Source organism: Mandrillus leucophaeus, unplaced genomic scaffold (assembly GCF_000951045.1).
Source record: "Mandrillus leucophaeus isolate KB7577 unplaced genomic scaffold, Mleu.le_1.0 Scaffold298, whole genome shotgun sequence".
Taxonomy (NCBI): Eukaryota; Metazoa; Chordata; class Mammalia; order Primates; family Cercopithecidae; genus Mandrillus; species Mandrillus leucophaeus.
The window spans coordinates 2,815,213-2,837,083 of record NW_012103120.1 but is presented as its reverse complement, the minus strand read 5'-3'; the positions used below and the strand labels follow the sequence as shown (position 1 = coordinate 2,837,083).

General features: G+C 35.9%; 1 protein-coding gene across 3 annotated transcripts in view; it reads left to right on the top strand.

Moving 5' to 3' along the window:
* Positions 1 to 4: 4 nt before the first annotated feature.
* BCAP29 (B-cell receptor-associated protein 29) overlaps positions 5 to 21,871 on the top strand; it is a 41,493-nt gene continuing 19,626 nt past the window's right edge. For all 3 annotated transcript variants that reach the window (XM_011986371.1, XM_011986372.1, XM_011986373.1), the window contains exons 1-5: positions 5 to 408; positions 3,407 to 3,507; positions 13,517 to 13,667; positions 15,129 to 15,264; positions 19,275 to 19,383. In XM_011986371.1, coding sequence (XP_011841761.1) covers positions 317 to 408; positions 3,407 to 3,507; positions 13,517 to 13,667; positions 15,129 to 15,264; positions 19,275 to 19,383 — 589 coding nt within the window. In that variant the 5' untranslated portion in view covers positions 5 to 316. The remainder of the gene's footprint in view (positions 409 to 3,406; positions 3,508 to 13,516; positions 13,668 to 15,128; positions 15,265 to 19,274; positions 19,384 to 21,871) is intronic.

Below are 21,871 nucleotides of genomic sequence, written 5' to 3'. Positions count from 1 at the left end.
GAGCGGGAGGGCCGGGAAGCCGGGCGTTGGTGGAGGGTGGCGTTGGGCTTCTGTCGCCGCGAAGCTGGCGGAAAAGGCAGTGGCCAGCGGGCCGCCTCGCCAGGTCCCACGACTCCCAGGGAGGTAGCCACCCGCTTCCCGGGCCACCCTTTCCCCCTTCCTGACCGGGGTCCGTGCCGGCCCCCCAGGTGCGGGAAGGTGGGACACGGTCCTTCCCCCGGACAAAAACGCTGCGCCTCGGGGCATTGAACGGTTTTGTTTGAAAGGAAGCAGGATAAAAATAAGCGTTTCTCCATTTAGGTGTGAAGAAAAAAAAATGACACTCCAGTGGGCGGCAGTGGCAACCTTTCTTTATGCCGAAATAGGACTCATTTTAATCTTCTGCCTACCTTTTATTCCTCCTCAGAGGTAGGAAATCTTCAAATCGTTAACTATAATAAATATTGGATCGCTCCTAATGTAAAATGAAAAAAGTTTTCTGAGCATTAAAAAGTTTAGAAAGTCTTTGAAAATACACACACCTAACGAATTAGATAGTATATAATGCCAATATTAAAATAACATTTTATATAAAACTCTGTTACGTGTACAGGTGAAATAACTTTTTCTTCCCTTCTAAAAGGAAAGGGGCCTATGCTTTTGATTCTGTTGATTACAGATATAATAAAGCAACAGTTATACTTTTAACACCTGCCCTGCCTTGTCTCAGGTTTTACCTTTGTTTTATTGCCCTGAATTGGAGCCATGAACTAAATAAATGTAAGTGGATAAATCATGTTTACAGTACAGCATAGGTGAAAAAGTGTTTCATTGAGGCACTGAAACAGCAATTTAGAAACCAAAGCCAATAAATTATTCTTAGTTTTGGTCTATGTAACCGATAAATAGTTTCATTAATGTTTAATGACAATTTTACTACTTTTGGTTTCACATAAAATTAACGAATGTCTATTAAAAGTGCTGAATGTAAAAAGTATCACAACCATGTATTAGCTTTAGTTCTTTAGTGACGGATCTAAGGTCTTTAAGAACCAAGTACAGTGTTTCAAGCGAAGCACTGGCTCATTTTACCCTTGAAATAATCTACTTTTTAGTCGTTTAGTTTTAGATCCAGAAATTTGATAGTATGAATGGGGAAATGCACACGTGATAAAAATGTTGCAAGACATTTGTTCATATTCCTGGCATAAAAGAAAATCTTTCGTAAATGAGATCCTAGAGATAACTCACTAAAGTGTAGTAAAATCCCAGGAGGACTGGGAGAAACTTCAAGAAGTTTTACCTTAGCTCAGCGTCCAAATAGTCTTTCACAACTCCTAACTTGCTCCTTACCTGCCTGGATTTCTGCTCTCTTCTGTCCTTCTCTATCAGCTAAGCTAAGCTCAGTACGTTGTTTCTTACTAAAGAAAAAAAATTGAATCATCCTGTAGGGTCTTTGATCTTATTTGATCCATCCCACCCATGTTCTATAGATCGCATACTGCAACCCAGGAGGGCAAGTAGCCTAAGGTTACCTAGCTGGTAAGTGACAGGTTCTAGGTAAAAATCTGGCTCTTAGTCCAGTGTTCTTTCTACTCCATCATGCTGCCTCTCATCCTGTAGGTTTTGTTTCAAACTCAGTAACACCCTGTTTTGCTTTTTAGTAGTATTTGCAATGATAGAATCCTATATATTCAAGAGAAAGATCTTGTGTGTAAACATCTAATTTATAGATAAGACTTAAGGGTTTGCAAAGAAGAAAAAAATGTAAGTTGATCTTTTCTCCATCAGAGTGATCTGTAAGTTATGGATCAATATTTTTCTTCCTGCCAAATAAAAATTTTACCCATCCTGATCAATTGGCTGTTAGATAGATGTGTGTATATTTGCACATGATATATAAATGTATTCTCATGTACAAATATAAAGAAAATACGGTATGTATGCACGCAGATCATTTATAATGTGCCCTAACTATGTGTTTATCCACATGTTTTTATCTTTTATATGTGTATCACCATAATCTTTAAGAAAATATTTCATCGTTTAGTCTCTATTATTTTCTTACATAACCCAGTGGTTAAAGGCACATGCTCAGAAATCAGGTCACCTATAACTGCATGATACTAACCTTGGGCATGCTCTTGATCCTCTCTGATCTGTTTCCCCATCTGTAAAATGGAGATAGTACTAGTGTCTAACTCATATGGTAGTTGTTGTAATTAAATGAGATAAAACATGTAAAAATACTTAGAACCGTAATATAGTGAGAACATAATGTGTTGTAACTCTGATAAGGTGCTCAAATGCTAGTTGTTCCCTATGGGAGGTCTCTTATGTTCCCTTTTACACCACACCAGACCTTGAATAAATAAATAAATTTCCATTTGGACCTAGATCAAGATATTACCACTTATGTTATCTTAAAAATATAAAATTTTATATTGCATAATTTAAATATTGGCTATATAAAATGCTTGGAATTGGAAGCAGAGACAAAAGGAACCGGTTCATCTGTATGAATCTCCCTCACCCCACCAATTTCAAGTAAAGTTGTCCTAATCTTAAATCTTAAATTTGTCCTAATCTTAAAGTGAAACTTTTTTTTTCAAGTTGTAAGTACTTGAAGCGTAAGTGCTTACTACATTTTTCTGCCTCCTTTCGACTAAAGTGTTACTCATTTAAATTGCCCATGTACAATTGCATGATGGATTATTTTGTCACTCTGCCATTTACAACCCATGCTTTCTTACCACTGTCTTTGCTTATACTGTTCAATCCATCTAGACTACTTCCCCGTCTCATTTCCTCTATGTTCACATCTTTATCTGTAGTAATTACATGGCTTTTTATATATATATAGTGTGTGTGTGAAAATTATTGTTACATAATTAAGATTTTTTCAATTTATGTATATAATACCTGGGTAATTTTTATAATTCCCTCATTGTTAAAGTAGAGAAACTTTTACTTGGAGGATATGTTAAAAGTGTACTATATAAAAATCAGTGTGTAGAGTTAGACCCCACTCCTGAAATGTTGCCAATTGTTAGAACAATATATCTTTGTTATTTCTAAGTGATTGCTCTGACCATGAAAAAGATACAGAGTAATAGCTTCTATCAACAATATAATATTTTACTACTGCAAGAATTCCTTTTTAAGGTTTTGCTCATGTGTGGTTTACTTTTAGAATATTTAAGCCACCAGACAGAGGATAATCAGATATCAGATTATTATTAAATTTGAAAGAGTTGTTTTTTAATTCATGAGATATTCTGTCTTGTCAGAATTAATAAATTTTAAAATTAAATTTCTGTAATTCTTTTTACTTGCTACACAATTACAAAAATGTTACTTCAGTATTTAGAAAGTATTTCAGAACTTTTAGTTTTTTTATACCTGATATAATTGTATTGCTTTACAGATGGCAGAAGATTTTTTCATTTAATGTCTGGGGTAAAATTGCAACTTTTTGGAATAAGGCTTTCCTTACCATTATCATCCTATTGATTGTTCTATTTCTGGGTAAGTACTAGATTCCTTCTTTGAATAAATATAACTCTATTGTTTGTTAAATGAATTTCTTTTTAATTAATAGAGTTGATGTTACAATTTGTGTACAGTTGACTTTATATAGTATATTGATACTACATAGAGTGGATACTGGTATATTGATACACAGTTGATAGATCCTACCATTCTATATGTTCAAACTTAAGTTTCAACCGAGCACTGTGATTCTTAACTCCTTTTAGGTTATTTTAAGATTTAAATGCTGTATATTTATGCATACCTTGCTGTTCAGAGTCACCAGACTTTATTTTTCATGGTGTTGTCTCTCCTTTGTTACTGTGATGTCCTAGGCACCCAGGAGCTTAGCTGTTAGAAAGGCAAATAAAAGAATAGAATCGTTAGGCTCTCCAAGGACGTCTTAGATGCAGGGTGTGGATTTGGACTGGATTAAAAAATAAACATGGCTGGGCGCGGTGGCTCATACCTGTAATCCTAGCACTTTGAGAGGCCAAGGCGGGAGGATTGCCCGAGTTCAGGAGTTTGAGACTAGCCTGGGCAACATAGCAAAACCTTATCTTTACAAAAAATGTAAAAATTAGCCGGGTGTGGTGATGTGCACTTGTAGTCCCAGCTACTCTGGAGGCTGAGAGACTGGAAGATTGCTTGAGCCCAGAAGTTCAAGGTTGCAGTGAGCTATTGCACTCCAGCCTGAGCAATAGAGCAAGACCCTTCATTTAAAAAAAAAAAAAAAAAAAAAAAACTGCAACATAGATTTGGGGACTACTGCAAAAATTGGAATATGGAGTGATTGTATAATATTAGGGAATTTTTGTTAACTTTAGTTGTGATAACAGCATTGTTACATAACAGGGTCAGCAACCTATACAGCCTGTGGGCCAAATGCCTATTTTTGTAAATAAAGTTTTATTGGGAAATGACCATGCCCATTTGTTTATATAACGTCTATACTCGTTTTTCAGCATGTTTTAAATTTTCATGATAACTATATTTTAAAAATTAAAAGTAGACCTTTAGGTTCTTGTCAAACCAGAAGTTCCATGAGTCTTAATTATCACCATGTTTTTCTAGTTGTTGTTACTGAGCTCAGAGAGATTAAGTGACTTGTCTAAGATTACCCAGCTACTTCTTGAAATGCCCCTTCTTGCACAGAGTATGTTTTCCCTCAGAATTCCCTCAGAGTTGTTGTGTTGTTGGTGAAATAGGATTTAGAGAGGCAAACTTGGGCCCCTAACCGCCATCTTTGACACTGTTTTGTGAGAAAATGTCTTCTATGTTCCAAACCACCACCCTCTCAAATAGAATCCTCTTTATAAAACTAAGAACATCTGGCATGAGAAGGGATGGTATTGTCAAAAACAGAAAGGTATGAATGGTTTGTGCCTCTTTTCAAAATGTAAATATTTGTCTCGTGGTACATTATTAATGTTATGGATTGAATCTCTAGCCATATAACTAGTCACAACAAATCAGCAAAGAACAATAAGGAAAACCAATTCCAGTTCTGCCACCAGCTAACTAAATGACCTTTGAAATGGCTTTTATTTTTCTGGGTTTGATTTATTCATCTTGTGAAATGAAGGGAGAGATGGAAATAATCTCTGCAGCTCCTAATTTTGTGATCTTCTAACTCTAAAATTATCACAAAAATTTGTACTGAAAACTGTCACTTATGTAAGGGAGGAGAGTTGTAGTGTAAGTTCTTTTGGTTACATTAGAAACAAACTTGGCTGGGCACGGTGGCTCGCCTCTGTAATCCCAGCACTTCAGAAGACCAAGGCGGGCACATCAACCTGAGGTCGGGAATTCCAGACCAGCTTGGCCAATGTGGTGAAACCCCATCTCTACCAAAAATACAAAAGTTAGCCGGACATGGGGGCGCATGCCTGTAATCCCAGCTACTCAGGAGACTGAGGCAGGAGAATTGTTTGAACCCGAGAGGCAGAGGTTGCAGTGAGCCGAGATTGCGCCATTGCACTCCAGCCTGGGCAACAAGAGTGAAACTCCGTCTCAGAAAAAGAGAAATCAACTTGAACTCACTTGACCAAAAAAGGAAAAATTTGTAATAAAATTTGGGATTGTTGCAGAGTAGCCCAAGGAAGGAAGGAAGCCAAATTCCAGGGAAGGATTAGTACTTGGAACTGAAGTGTCCTTTTCTTGGCCATATGTTTTCCCTATATATACTTCATTCTTTTTTATTATGGACTCTGATATTCTGTCTATCGCCAAGGCAGTAAATGGGTGCAGCACAGCTGCCAGGTGTTACCATTCCAGACATATGCAAGGATTAATTCATCGTCTCTGAATCCCAATTCCAAATCAAAGGAAAAAAATTGGACCAGCTAGCACCAGGTATCTACTCCTCATCTCCTATAACCAGGAGAGTCACCAGGGAGAATCATGACTGCTGGCTGAAGCCTGCATCTTTGAGTAAACAGGGTAATTAATTCCCAGAGAACAAGGACATCATGGATAGTTCAGACAGCCAGATAGGTGCTTATCCTCTAGGTCTCCATCCAAAATGGAGTAATGACACCTACTTTCATGTTTTAAGATTTAAATGCAGTAACATATGTAAAGTGCAGACTCTGATGTTCCATTGCACAGCAATGATGTAAATAATGCAAAACCAGTGGATTACTCGTGCTTAATTTATATTTTACTTTGAAATTTATTTCCTTTTTCTTGGTTATCTCTCTAAGTAAGGTAACTATTTTTTATACATTTTCTTTTTATATGTATGTATGTATTTATTTATTTATTTATTTATTTTTTGAGATGGGGGTCTCACTCTGTCACCCAGGCTGAAATGCAGTGGTGTGATCTCGGCTCACTGCAACCTCCACTTCCGGGGCTCCAGTAATTCTCCAGCTGCAGCCTCCCAAGTAGCTGGGACTATAGGGGAGAGCCACCAACCCCTGGCTAATTTTTGGGGTTTTTTGTGGAGACAGGGTTTTGTCATGTTGCCCAGGCTGGTCCCAAACTCCTAAGCTCAAAGCCATCCACCTACCTTGGCCTCCCAAAGTGCTGGGATTACAGACATGAGCCACTACACCCAGCCAAATAAGGCAGCTATTAAGAAGTATTTATAGTCTTAGAGCCAACACTAACTGAGTGTGTGCATACAAGTGTGTGTGCATGTGTGTGTATTTTAGTTGCTGGTAAGAGACAGAATGGAAGTGGGAATTTCAAGAATATGTTCAGTGTTAGCAGAAATGCATCCCAGGAATTTGAAAATTTCCACAACTGATGTAAAATTGGATCATCTTCAGATGGTTTATAGAAAATTGACTATATGTCACGTCCTTCCCTTATTGTTGACTCTATTCCATCTTTCAGACATAGTTACCTTGTTAGTATACAGGTGATATATTCTACAGGTAGGTTTACATGACCATTTACATTAATAAACCTTTTTAATATTATTGGTTAATCTTCAGCTTTTCTGCATAGTGGATCCAGGAGTATTAGTCCCATTTAATTACCAAGGATGATGCATCACAAAGAAGCGTAACGATCCTTCGTGTACTCACTATCTGCCTACTCAAAATAAGTTGTAAATATATATTATCTTTGTTTATTGGTTTTTTTGTAGAGGTTGGCATCTTACTACATTATTGAGGCAATCTGAGAAATGACAAAGGGGAAATAGCCATTAAGATACAGGAAATTTTCTAAAGATCATTTAAGTGACTACTTTATATAACTATGCAAATAAATTGGAAAACCTAGATAAAATGTATAATTTTGTAGAAAAGTATAATTTACCAAATGAACACCAATAGATATAGAAAATTTAAGCTGACTAATTTATATAGAAAAATTATAGAAAGTTATCAAAAAGGACCCCTATTTCAAAAAAAAAGCAAAAAACCAGATAGTTTTATAAGAAACCCTACTGCTTTCAGAAAACAGATATTACTACTGCTTCTTAAGCTATTCTAGAATTTAAAGAAAGAAAACTTCAAATTTTACAGAGCTAGAAAAAAGCAAGCTCTAGAAGTGAAAATAAGTCAGAACAAATGAACTGAATAGTATATCAGATTGATATATACAACACAGAGAAAATAATTACTCTTGAACATAGTACTCTTAACTTTTTACCTCCCTGGTAGGGTACATTTTAAGAACCAAGAGGATTACAATGAAATCTGAAACTTTATAATAGTTTTGTTGTTGGTAATTTAAAAGCTGTTTTATGTATAGTGTAGCATCAAGCAAATAAGTATGTTCATGGTATTGGAAACTAAGACTTTCAGGAATAGATATGGCATACAAATATAAAGTCAAAAATTAAGAATTTTTTAAGTTTTAGGGTGATTTATTTGGGTTTTATTTTGGAGTATGGAAATGTGGAACTAGACAGAGGTGATAGTTGCACAGCATTGTGAATATACTAAGCACAACTGAATTGCTCACTTTAAAGTGTTTACTTTTATGTGATATGAATTTCACCTCAATAAGTTAAAACATAATTTTGTTAAAGACATAGGAGTCTGGCTTTGGTCATAGCAAAACGGATTGTATTAGACTATTTATCCTTTGTTAAAAATTATGAACCCTCAATAAAATACAAAAAAAGGTATTTGAAGGCCTGGTAGAGCAACCAAAAGCAGGCAGAAACTAGAGGGAAGTCAACCCTTAAAAGAAGGGAATCATACTGGGTGTGATCACATTTATATAGCCTTTCTTCCAACCGTTTTCCAGTCATGTGGCATAGACAACTGTATAGAACTCAAAACAAAAAGACACTCTTACTGACAGAGGTCAGATAGATTAGAAAATAAAAGGGGTGTCTAAGAAAGGAGAGAACCCAAAAAGGGAACCCCAGAATCCACATGTAAACTCTTCTCAAATTCTTGGTTGACTCTTGAACCATGAATGTATAGAAAAGATTCCAAGGAGCTCAATGGAAAAGGAACAGCCAGTGGAAAGCAGCAAGGCTGAGAAGAAATTTTGGCTGCTGGCCACCAAGGAGAGACAGTTTGGAGTATGAGCCTCATCACGTTAGAGGGGCTTGGTAAAGACCTTGAACCTTTCCACTAAAATCACAGAAGGGCTGCTCCTTAGGAATAGAGACTATATCCCAGGAACTAGAAATTTACTATAACTAAGACCTAAAGCAAAACAGACTTATGCTAAAAAAGGATAAAAATCAAACCTCTCCAAACAGCTGTAAACTGTACATCAGCAGTCCCCAGCCTTTTTGGCACCAGGGACCAGCTTACAGGTTTTCCATATGCAGGAGCAGGGGATGGTTTCAGGATGATTCAAGCACATTAAATTTGTTATGCACTTCATTTCTATTAATATTACATTGTAATATATAATGAAATAATTATGCAACTCACCATAATGTAGAATCACTGGGAGCCCTGAGGTTGTTTCCTGCAACTGGACATTCTTTTCTGGGGATGATGGGAGATGGTGGCAGATCATCAGGCATTAGATTTTCATAAGGAGCGTGCAACCTAGATTCCTTACATGCGCAGTTCACAGTAGGGCTTGCACTCCTATGAGAATCTAATGCCACCACTGATCTGATAGCTCGGGCAGTAATGTGAGAGATAAGGAGTGGCTGTAAATACAGATGAAGCTTTGCTCACTGGCCTGCCAATCACTTCCTGCTGTGCAGCCCAGTTCCTGACAGGCCATGGAGCAGTACAGGTGCATGGCTCTGGGGGTTGGGGACCCCTGCTATACATAATCTTTGCAAGGGCACATGAATATACTAAACTCTGTTCACCAAGATACACTATATTCTGGGCCATAAAACAAGTCTCAGTAAATACAAAGGATTGAAATCCTACCAAGGATTGGAATCATATAGAGTATGGGGGTTTTGTTTTTGTTGTTTTATAGAGACAGACTTTTGCTTTGTTGCCCAGGCTGGTCTCAAACTCCTGGCCTCAAGTGATCCTCCTGTTCTCAAAATGCTGGTATTACAGATGAGAGCCACTGTGCCCAGCCCCTACAGAGTATGAAAATAGAAATCAGTAACAGAAATCTGGAAAACCTATACATGTTTGAAAAATTAAACAACACTTGTTAGTAATCCTTGGGTCAAAGAACTCACAAAGGAAATTAGAAAATATCTTAACTGAACAATAATGAAAATACAATATATTAAAGTTTGTAAGATGCCATTAAAGCACTGCTTAAAGGAAAAATTGTAAGTTTAAATATTTATTTTTTAAAAAGGTTTAAAATCAGTGATTTTAGTTTCCACCTTAATAATATCTACTCATTATATTGAATAGTGACAGTGAAAAAAATAATATTCACTCAGTTTTTTAAAAAAGGTTAGCAGATTAGGGTTTAGAAGGAAACTTTCTCATTCTGATGAAGATCTACTAAAATCCTCAAGCTAGCATCATACTTAAATATCAAAGGCTTCCCCCATAAGATTGGAAACAAGGCAAGGATATTCACCCTCTGTTTATTCATTTAAGTAATAGATGTCTTAGCCAGGATAATAATAAGTCATGAAAGAAATAGAAGGCATAAAGATTGCAAAGAAAGAAGTAAAACATCCTTATTTGCAGATGACACAATTATTTATATAGAAAATCCTGGCCTGGCACAGTGGCTCACTCCTGTAATTCCACCACTTTGGGAGGCTGAGGTGGGCAGATTGCTCAAGCTCAGGAGTTCCAGACCAGCCTGAGCAACATGGCAAAACCCCGTTTATACTGGGAAGTAGAAAAATTAGCCAGGCATGGTGGCTCATGTTTATAGTCCCAGCTATTCAGAAGGCTGAGGTGGGAGAGTTGCTTGAGCCCAAGAGGTCGAGGCTGCAGTGAGACGTGATCACACCACTGCACTCCAGCCTGGGTGACGAAGTGAGACCCTGTCTCAGAAAAAAAAAAGAAAGAAAAAGAAAGAAATAACCCTAAAGTATCTATAATAAAGCTATTATGTCAAAGAAATTAATATAGTGGGGTCACAAAATACAGGTGGGTCAGCGCACAAAAATTCAGTATATCAATAATTGTATTTCTATACTATAAGCAGTAAACAATAGGCAAATGACATTTTTAAAAATTCCTTTTCTAAGTACACCAAGAAGCCTAAAAACCTTAGAAATAACTTTATAAAAGAGGCACAACAGCTCTATACAGAAAAGTACAAAAACATTGCTGAGAGAAGTTAAAGAAGATCAAAACAAATGGGGATTTTTTATCAGTTGGAATACTCAATATTATTAAAATGTTTGTTCTTCCAAAATTCCGTGGACTTAACACAGTCCCAGAAACCCAACAGGCATTTTTGTAGCAGTTGATCAGTTGCTTCTAAAATTTATGCAGACATGCAAAGAACTCTCATAACAGCCAAGAAATCTTTACAAATAACAAAATTGAGAGACTCACTACCAGATTTCAACAGTAAAGGGGAAAATAAAAACAGGTTAGTGGGCTTTATCTAATCAGTTGAAAGCCTTAATAGAACAAAGATTGACCTCCTCTGAGCAAAAAGAAATTTTGCCAGCAGATTGCCTTTGGACTCAAACTGTATTTCTTCCCTGAATCTCCAGACTGCCAGTCTACCCTGCAGATTTTAAACTTAACAAGCCTCTACAAGCATGTGAGCCAGTTCCTTAAAATAAATCTCAAGCTCGCTCTCTCTCTCTGTCTGCCCCCTGTACCACTCTTCCCCATACACACACACACACACACACACACACACACACACACACACACCCCCTCTATTGGTTCTTTTTCCTTGGAGAACCCTTACTAATACACCATCTTAACTAAGTAATCAAATTTAGCATCAAAAAAGTATGAGACAAAGTAACATTACACAGCATAAACTATGAGGGATTCTTGGCAAAAGTATTAAACCTTGTCCAATCAAGTATTTGTTTTATTTTATTTTTACTTTCTGAGGCCTGGCAGAACCAATCAAGTCTGAGTTCTAGTTTTCTAAAAATACAGGAGTTAGAGAAAGAAGTTGGACTACACTTCAGACAAATTCAGAATGTGAGAACTTTCTTTGTGCTGATTTATTTATTTTTTAATATTTAAAAAAAGAGACAGGGTCTTGCCATGTTGCCCGTGCTGGTGTCAATCTCCTGGCCTCATGCTATCCTTCTGTCTCTGCCACCCAAAGTGCTGGGATTACAGGTGTGAGCCACCACACCCAGCCAGAATGTAAGAACTTTCGAGAAAACAGTTGGCCTGGCACCTTTTTAAAAAAGTATTGTGTGTCAAGAGACTACAGAAACATAACTATATGTAATGAGTATCCATTATAAAGTTCTCAGTTTGAAAAAAATTCTACGAAAGACATTTGGGAGACAAATAAAGCAAATAATCCAATTTAAAAATGGGTAAAGGGTCTGAATAGATATTTTTCCAAAGATGATACACAAATGATCAACAAGCACATGAAAAGATGTTCAACAGCATTAGCCATCGGAGAAATGCCAATCAAAACCACAAAGAAATGCCACTTCACACCCACTAGGATGACTATAATCAAAAAGATAATAACAAGTGTTGCCGAGGATATGGAGAAATTGAAAGCAACATACACTGCTTGTGGGAATGTAAAATAGTAAAGCTGCTTTGGAATACAGTTTGACAGTTCCTCAAAAATTAAACATAGAGTTACCATATGGCCCAGCAGTTCATCTCTTAGGTATATACCAAGAGAAATTAAAACATATGTCGATATAAAACTTGCACATGAATGTTCATAGCAGCATTATTCATAATAGCCAGAAAGTGGAAACAGCTCAATACCATCAACCAATGAATGGATAAACCAAATGTTACCACATTCATACAATGGAATATTATTCAGCCATAAAAGTAATGAAGTACTGACACATACTACAGTGCAGATGAACCTTGAAAACATTATGCTAAGTGAAGGAGGCCAGACTCAAAAGAGCAGATAGTGTATGATTCAATTTATATGAAATGTCTAAAACAAGTAGTTCTGTAGAGACAGAAAGCAGATTGGTGGTGACCAGGAGCTGAGGGATGTGTATAGATTTTCTTTGTGGGGTGATGGAAATGTTCTGAAATTAGATAGTGGTAATGGTTGCACAACTTTGTGAATATACTAAAAACTACTGAATTACACATTTTAAAGAGGTAAATTTTTATGGCATGTGAATTTTATCTCAATAAAGCTGCTAAAAATAAAATAGTAGTCAAAATGGCACCAATTTTGTAACTGGAGTCTCCTTGTGTGGCAATAACTCTTACCCAAGACTTCTGTTGGTCACATGAAAGGGGAGCATTCAAACTTGTTCTTACTTCCAGTGGCTTTTGAGACATCTAAGGCAGATGCCTTCCCTAGTACATACAAGAATCCAAGAACTAAGAATGCACTAAATGTAGACCCTTATAAGCTGTTTTCTATTTTCCACTTGAAAGACGTAGTTTCCCGGCATCTGAGACTTCCCAGAACTTCAGCATCAAAGGAGCAGCTGTTTGAACATTTCCAGTAGCAGCTGCCATCCACTAGTCGGGAGGAGTGTATGCCACCACAGATCAAATCCCACTTTAGCAAACCTGTGCCAGTGGAAATTTCACTGTAACCAAATATTTTGAAGATCTCAATCATTTAAAGTAATAATATGTAATAAAATGCTAGTAAAGTAAGAGAAATGGGATAGTCTCTTAGAATTGACTGTAGTGGGATATGACATCTGTCATTGTCAATAGGCTGAATTTTAGTCATCTTAGAGACAAAGTGTAAAGGATAATAGTTTGCAGTGTAGTTAGAGATGAGAAACAATAAAATGATATTAAGTACTAGATTAATGATTTAAAAAATGCTATAGTAATTCAAAATTTGCTACTAGTGTCCATTTATAGAGCACCTACTTTGAGCATGAAAACTTCCTGTGTACTGGAGATGGAATGACAAAAAGATCGCCTCTACGTAAAGTCTGTTATTTAAAAGTTTGGTCAGGTATTCTAAAACGTTATTAACAAGTTTATATACTTAAAAGCCAAAAGTAATCTTTTATTTTCTTCTGTAATAGATGCTGTGAGAGAAGTGAGGAAATATTCCTCAGTTCATACCATTGAGAGGAGCTCCACCAGCAGACCTGATGCCTATGAACACACACAGATGAAACTTTTTAGGTCTCAAAGAAATCTTTACATTTCTGGATTTTCACTATTTTTTTGGCTGTAAGTAAAAAAAAAAAAAAAAAAAAGTAGAAGCACAGTTTAAAAACACGATTTATGCTTCTCTTTCTCGTTTTGTCCACCTTTACTGTAGGTTTTTTTTTTTTTTTTTTTTAAAGAGAGACAGCCTTTTGCTCTGTTGCCCAGGCTGCAGTGCAGTGGTGCCTTCATAGCTCACTGTAACTTTAAACTCCTGGGTTCAAGTGATCCTCTCTCTTCAACCTGTCGTTTCTAGGACTACAGGTACACACCACCATGTAGGGCTAATTTTTAAATTTTTTGTAGAGATGGGGCCTCACTATGTTGGCTGGACTGGTCTCAAACTCCTGGCCTCAAGTGATCCTCCCACCTTGGCCTCCCAAAGTACTGAAATTATAGGCACAAGTCACTGTACCCAGCCTACTTGTAGATTTTTTTATAACATCTTTGTAAAAGAATTCAGATGATATACCCAAATAACAAACAGTAGTTAGCAGCTTGTAGGTTTGCAAAGTCCATAAGGCCCTGAATGATCAGGCCCCTGCCTCTCTGTGGAGCCTTGTCTCATGCATGTCTCTGACATGTACAATATATTCCACCCTTACTGACTTTCACCATTTATTCATTCATTCCATCTTGCAACAAATATTGATTGAGTTCTGTGGTGTACCTAACTCTTTCCCATTTTAGGGTCTTTACACAACCTATTCCTTTTGCCAGAACACTCTTTTCTTTCCTCATTTCCTGGCTAACTCTTACTCATCCATTAGCCTCTTTCTCAAAGCCTTCTGTGGCCATCACTACCCACAAACTAGGTAGGTCTTCTCTTACAGATGCTCAAAGAATGTATATATACTTCATTTTCTAGTGTCATTCATGGTTGTAATTAAATACTGTTTAAACTTTTGCTTACCCAACTAGGAGCTAAACCCCCGAGGGCATGGACTTTGCTGTTTTCCGCTGCATCTGCAGTGCCTAGCAGAGTGTCTCAACACTTAGCAGTTCCTGAGTAAAGGAATGTCTGCTGAATGAATAATTGAAGATAGTAGTCACTACTTCTAACAATGGCAGTTACCCATAAACAGATGTGAGCGAGCTGTTCTTCAGCTTGATTGACCTTACACAATGTTCCTTAAATAGCAGAATTTGAACTGGGCCAAAAAAAGAATTCTCTTCCTGGCCCTGCCACACTAGATGAAATTTTCCTGTTTCTACTCCTTCAAGCTAAAGCCTTCTACAGGAAAACAAATAAGTACCACTGAACCTGTATTCTAAGTGCTGATCTTCTAACAAAGATTCCAAGGAATGAGACATGGTCCTGTTTTTACTAAAAGACTTGAATTTAAAAAAATAATGGGTTTTGCCTAAACGTTATCTGCCACCACCACACCTATACCTAATGGGGAGTAATTTGGCAATGACTGTTTTAAAATAAGTTTCTGATGATTGGCCAGTAACACGTTATTCTGATTTTTTTTTTCTTAGAGTGTTGAGACGTCTGGTTACGCTTATTACTCAACTGGCGAAAGAACTGTCAAACAAAGGTGTACTTAAAACTCAAGCCGAAAATACTAACAAGGCTGCCAAAAAATTTATGGAAGAAAATGAAAAACTAAAACGGGTATTTAATTTTCTTTGTAAAAATTAAATGTTGTTAGTGTTCCCCAGGAGTAATATATTTGTTTTCAGCATCTAATATATTTGTTTTCAGCATCAAAAAGAGCATTTTTATATTGTATAAGCAGAAAATGATCATAATTAACAATATTTTATGTAATGATTGTTTCAAGAATAGTTTTACTATTCTTTAGAAATGCTTGTTCCCACTAATATTTTCACTATTGTTTGGATTTGCTTTTTCTCCATAGTGGATTAATACCATTGGACCTATTTTCTGTGATTTAAGGCAAAAATAGTATTCTGGGAATATGAATTTTAATTCCTTCATTACCCTTAAGTTTACTTTATAATCTAAAGTCTTTATAACTCCGTTTCCATTTCTTCTTCAGTTAAAGTATTTTTAAGCCTAGATTTTAGTTTTCTTTTAAATGATTGGTTTACAGAAAGCAGAGAAACGTCATTGATGCTAGATTGATAATTTCACATAATATTCGAAATATTTAATGTTATTCCTTTATTTTCTATCCTTTGATCTCATTTCACAGTGGTAAAAATAAAAACACAGTCATCAAAGCTTTGATTGATACGTGATAACTAAACTCGAAAGCACATAGCCTTGTATTTATGGAACAACTGATCATGTACATATCTTAATTTAAAATTATACACATCATTTTGGAGTAATGATTTGTAACCATCAGAACACGGCTTTTTTTCCTCTTCAGTTGTTTTTCTCTTATTCCTTAGCTCTAAGAAAATGGAAAGTGTTATTTTTCCCATACATACTATAGTTAATACACTTAAATTAGTCTTGCCCTTTTTTAAAAAAAAAAAAAAAAAAAAAAGCACCTTCCTCAAAATACTTTTGCAACTTTTCTCTTGGAATTGTTTTCAGAACCATTTACCCATGCAAGGAAACTTATGTCATGATTACCAATTCCTTGACCCTGCATGATTTATTCTTTCTGTTTGTTTGTTTTCTTCTCCTTTGGTACCATGCTATTCTGATTCACTGCTTCCTGCATAGCTGTGACCCAATCAGTGGCGGCACAGATATGCTGGGCTAAAGCCAGTACACAGTGGGGAGAAAGTCTGTGAGCGGGACATAAAAGCAGTTGTCAGTGCCCAAAATATAACTAATTGACCAATAAAGTGATCAATAAAGGCCATAAGTGAGAATGTAGAAGATGACATCTATTTCAAGGTGCTTCATGCAGGTTTTGAAAAATAAGCTAAGGAAAGATAAGCTTGTGAAGACACCCCCTTTGTAATGTCCTTTCTTCCTTTCCTCCCTTTCCTCTCCTTCCCTCCCTTCCTTCCCTTCCTTCCCAGACTGATCTCAAACTTTTGGCCTGAAACAATCTTCCCACCTTGGCCTCCAAAAGTGCTGGGATTAATAGGCAAGAGTCACCACGCCCAGCCATACCTCATCATTCTCTATCAGAGACACATTTTCCATTGGAAACTGCATTACCCTGACATCCAAGAGACTTAGGTGCTAGTTCCAATGTGTGACATAGCACAAATCACCTATGTTAATGGGCCTCCAAGTTCCTTAGCTATAAATAATAGTTAACATTGTGCCAGGTATTGCTTCAAGTGCTTCACAGTAAGGTTTTTAACTGTTAATTTTCACAAAAGCCCCATGAATTTGGTATTGTTATTATCTGCATTTTATAGATGAGGAAACGGAGGCACAGAAAGGTTAAGTGACTTGCAAAAATCATTCAGCTAATATGTGACAGAACTAAAATTTGAACCTAAGCAGCCTGACTCTAGAATCCACATTCATAACCACATTATTTTGTGCCCTCAACTCCTATGTTATCCGATAGAACAATTTCCACGTGGTACCTGTGACCCCTTTCTGTTCTGATATTCAGTTAAAGAAGTGAAATAATTATGAAAAACCAATTACTTTTAATTTTGCTACTTCAACGTGATAGAGCTTTACTGTGCTCTGATTTTTTTTTTCCAGCCACGTAACTTACCAAGGTGGGATAATTTGGATGAGACAGTGAACACCTGTGTTGTTGTAGCTGGTGGTCATTAAATTTCAGATTTCAGGGTTCTTGGTCTTTCTCCAGCGTCAAGTTACACATCATAAATTTAGGCAAGTTTACAGGTGCAGTAGTGAAAGCTTATTTACAAGACTAACACAAATCCAACTTTTCCAAGTCAATGGCATGAAAATTCAAGCAGTCAGCGAAAACATTCCTGCAACTCAATGATTCTCTTCTAATTTGGGTAATCACTGGAGATTTTATGAACTGAATTCAGTGAAGTATTAGCTGGAGTTGTTTTCAGCTTGAAGTAGGCAACAAATTAAAAGGGATTTGGAGAATTTTTTTCTTGTGCTGCTCTTTACAAAAAAAACCTTTTTTTATTAATTTGAGAAGATATGAGGCTCCTTTAGTTTCAGAATGTACTTCAGTCCTCCTGTCTCCAAAAAATAGTCCTTGGGATTATATAATATATGCATTAGAGCTTTAATTCCTCCTTCTGAGCTGCCTAATCTCTATATAGCACAGTAGTACTGTATTTGGTCTTGTGCTACAGTTTTTATGCTCGTCTCATCCTTTCTACTAGATTGAAGTTACTCGAAAGTCGAGACCATGTTTCTCTTACATTTTTATCTCTTACAGCACCTTGCATTGTAAACTATTTGCATGTAGTCATTGCTCAGTAGAACTTTGTGTTTTGTTGAATATATGGGCTTACATTAGAAAATGAATCACCCTGCAGTAGAAATTCCTCTCTTATGTCAGTCTGTTTAAAATTATCCTGTGTTCCTTTTTTACCTGACAATAGAACCTGTCAGTATCAAGTTGCTGCCACTGGCCAGGTACAGTGGCTCATGCCTGTCATCTCAGCGCTTTGGGAGGCTGAGGTGAGACGATTGCTTGAGGCCAGGAATTCACGACCAGCCTGGGCAATATAGCAAGATCTCTGTCTCTACAAAATATATATATTTATATGTTTATATATAATTTTTTTTTAATTAGCCTGCTGTGGTGGCACATGCCTCTAGTCTCAGCTACTCAGGAGGCTGAGATAGGAGGATCACTTAAGCCCGGAAGGTCAAGGCTGAAGTGGCTATGGGTTGCACCACTGTACTCCAGCCTGGGTGACAGAGTGAGACCCTGTTTCTTAAAAAAAAAAAAAAAAAAAAAGAAGTTTCTGTCTCTTTATTTAGTCTACTGACGTACAACAGTATACATATTAGGTTTTTCAAACATTTACTTTGTCTTTGTTGGTAATTTAAATTCTTTGTCATTTCTTTAAGTCAGCTTCTTAGTTCTGATGATAATTATAGTTTCAGTTCACAATACAGATTATGAAATTTTTACTCCATGATAATTTTATTTTGATCAGTTGTTTTACTATTTGGATCTTAATTGTTCTTGCCTAGAAAAGATAAGCTGCAAACACTAACATTTTTAAAACCAGAATCAATTTTAAAATACAAAGAGCTTTATAAAGGATTAATGGAATAAAAGTAATTTGGTAACTATTCAGTGAAAATTAGAATTTTCCAGCTGTAGAAATGGCCATCATTTCCCACTTACCCATCTCCACTCTGACATATTCTTCTCTTACAAATTTGTCTGTATAAAAATAGGCTGAGTGGATCGCTCTACAATCAGAACATAATGGTTTTCTAATTAATATCATCTTCAGATCTGTTTTTTTCCCCTTAGATTTACATTTCTCATTAATTGATGGAGAAAGACTGACATTATTTACCTAAATACTTTTGAGAATATTATTTTAAATTCTTATGTTCACTTTAGAGATTTCAGCCATAATAAGAAATCTTTTTTGTGTGTTTGCCAAATAGTAAGTTTCTGTTAGCAAAAGTACATTGTAGAAAACTATAAAATTCTGAAAAGGACAAAGAATAAATTATAGACCAGTAATTTTAGATAGGCTACTCAGCTCATTTTCTGTAAGAACGTCTGGCTATTGCAATTTAAGCTTAATTCTTCCTATATCTCCCTTTTGCAATAGATTTTGAAAAGCCATGGTAAAGATGAAGAATGTGTTTTGGAAGCAGAAAATAAAAAACTAGTACAAGACCAGGAGAAACTGAAAACTGAATTAAGGAAGACTTCAGATGGTAACTTTGTGTACATGTGAAAAAGTAAAAAGACTAGCAGGATACTTTATGCTGTACACTTCACTGTTTTTCCTAAAACAAAACTAATGCCTAAATGTTCTTCTAAGATACCAAGAATGACCTATTTATAAATTCTTGTTCAAATATGAAGATAAAACATTGTGTCAGCCAAGAGAAACATGCTCTGTTATACAGAAAAACATGTAGGTGTTTAAGATCTGTGTTGTAAATACAGATGTTCTTGCCTTAGCAAAAGAGCTATGTTCCTAAAAAGTTGTTTATAAATGTGTTTTTATAAAATGAATCACATTTTTCCATCATCGTATATTCCTCCTCTCAGAGAAGCAATTGCAGGGGAACAGTTTTCTTACAAGAAAATATATTGTTTATTTCAAGCACTAATATATTCTACCTGTTAGACATAAGGAAAGCATTCCTTGAGAGAGACAGGTAGGCACAGAGTAGGCAACAGTATCTGGGATGTCAGCTAAGAATTTGAGTGTCTCCTTCCAACATAACATTGCAGTGTAGGCTTGAAGTGGAGCATCCCAACTCCATTTCCCTGAAGGCAGCGATTTCTTCTACATTAAAAAAAAAAAAAAAAAAAAAAAAGTTTTGCTACTGTTTTTTTCTTAGTCAAAGAACAAATTATTTTTGTTGCATCTGCATAGCACAGAAAAGTAGATACCCCAAATTCAATGTCATCCCAGAAAACTCTAGTGTAAGTTTGTGGCTTGACGCTTTGCAACATTTCTGCATACAACAGATAGGTTTTTATGTTGGCCAGACACTGAGAAACCTCACCATCAATTGGTGTTAAGGTACATTGTTTGGAAAGGGTTTACTTCAGTCAGGATGTATTTGAATTTGAGATGGAAAACATAAAAATAAAAGCTAATTCTGTAAATAGAACAAAAATCCACCGGAGAATATTTATGTGATACAAAATGCTTTAGTCACGTTCCTACTTTTTACTTCAAGTGAAAAAAAGAAGACAGTTCAGAAGCAGTAAGTTAAAAAATAAATTACCCTTATAGACAAAGTGGTATATTATGTAGTTGGCATAGTGTAGCCCAAAATTCAAGAATCTTTTAGTTGGTACTGTTGCCTTTTCTGTAATTCCAAAAGATTTAGAACATGATCTAGAAATGTTATTGTTTATATGAAAATGAATTTAAGTTACCTACCATTTACAACAGACATTTCAGAAGAGAAACTAGTGTTCTTTTTTTAACCCTGCATAAAATATAGCTACTAATTCTTTTGAAGAATGAAACCATCTATTTCCAAAACACAAAAATATTGCTTCAAAATCCTGCTTTTTTCTGTATCCACCAAGAATCTCTTTTCTTATGTTATAAGCAGGGTGGTACAAAACTAAAAGAGACAAGAGTGTATGTGTACTACACTTTTCTTAACCCTGCTCAATTTAGTTTCTCTTTTCATCTTTCAAAAATTCCAGCTCTGAGATATTTTGAGCTTTAACTCTTTAAATCTGGCATAAAACTTAACTTAGTATTATATGAGCATTTCTTTAAAAGACAAAATCAGATTTTAGAGAAAATGAACTCTTTGACAATGTAAGCATTGTGTTTACAATCTGATAACAAGTGATAGCAGCTTCTGTGTTTGAAGTATAGACTGCAGAGATACTTTCGAAGTGAATTAGTGTTCAGGTAGAGGCAGATTTTACCTGTTTGAGTGTGTCCTGTTTGGTTCTGGCAAGATATATAATATTTTATGAACACGTTTTATTTGCTCTATGTTTTTTTAAAAACTAACATTTGTAATGACCTTGAGAAGATCAAAGTTCCATTTCTAAAGAGAGTGTTTCCTTGGTCATGTTCTGTTGACCTAAACCAGTTAAATTCAGTAAGGTAAGAACTAAGAAAATATATCAATTAATAGTGCATGATTTGGATGAATTCAGTGGTACAATACTTTGTGCACAGTACCACTAAAAAATATTCACTGATTTCTAAATATTGAGGGTGTTAAGGTGACAAGGCTTAAGAAAGATTTAGAAAGAGATCTTATATTTGAAAATTGAGTAAAAAAGCAGTGTTTTCTTTTTTTTACAGGAAAATAGAGTGTTTTCCATGTGAATTTTCTTATCCTTCATGTTACTTAAATCTAAGTGAAACATTTTCTCCCAAGTGTATTAGTGGAAACAAAATGTAAATACAAATGTTTATTTAAGCTAGTTAGCCCAAATTTTAAAAGTGGCATTCTGTAGGCAGCTACTAAGAACACTCTATCAGTTGTGGCAAACACCTTCAGGTTTTAACCTCCAACTCCTATTTTGACCAGAGTTTGTAAACTATTAGCAGTGCTTCCGTGCAGTAATATCACCCTGGCACAGACATTGTATTTAGTGGAAAAACCTTCCGATTTCCAAGGAGATTGGCTTTAAAGGTCTCTTCCAGGAAAACTACTTATTTTCATAAATGAATACCTTCCTTTATTCTTTTTTTTTTTTTTTTTTTTT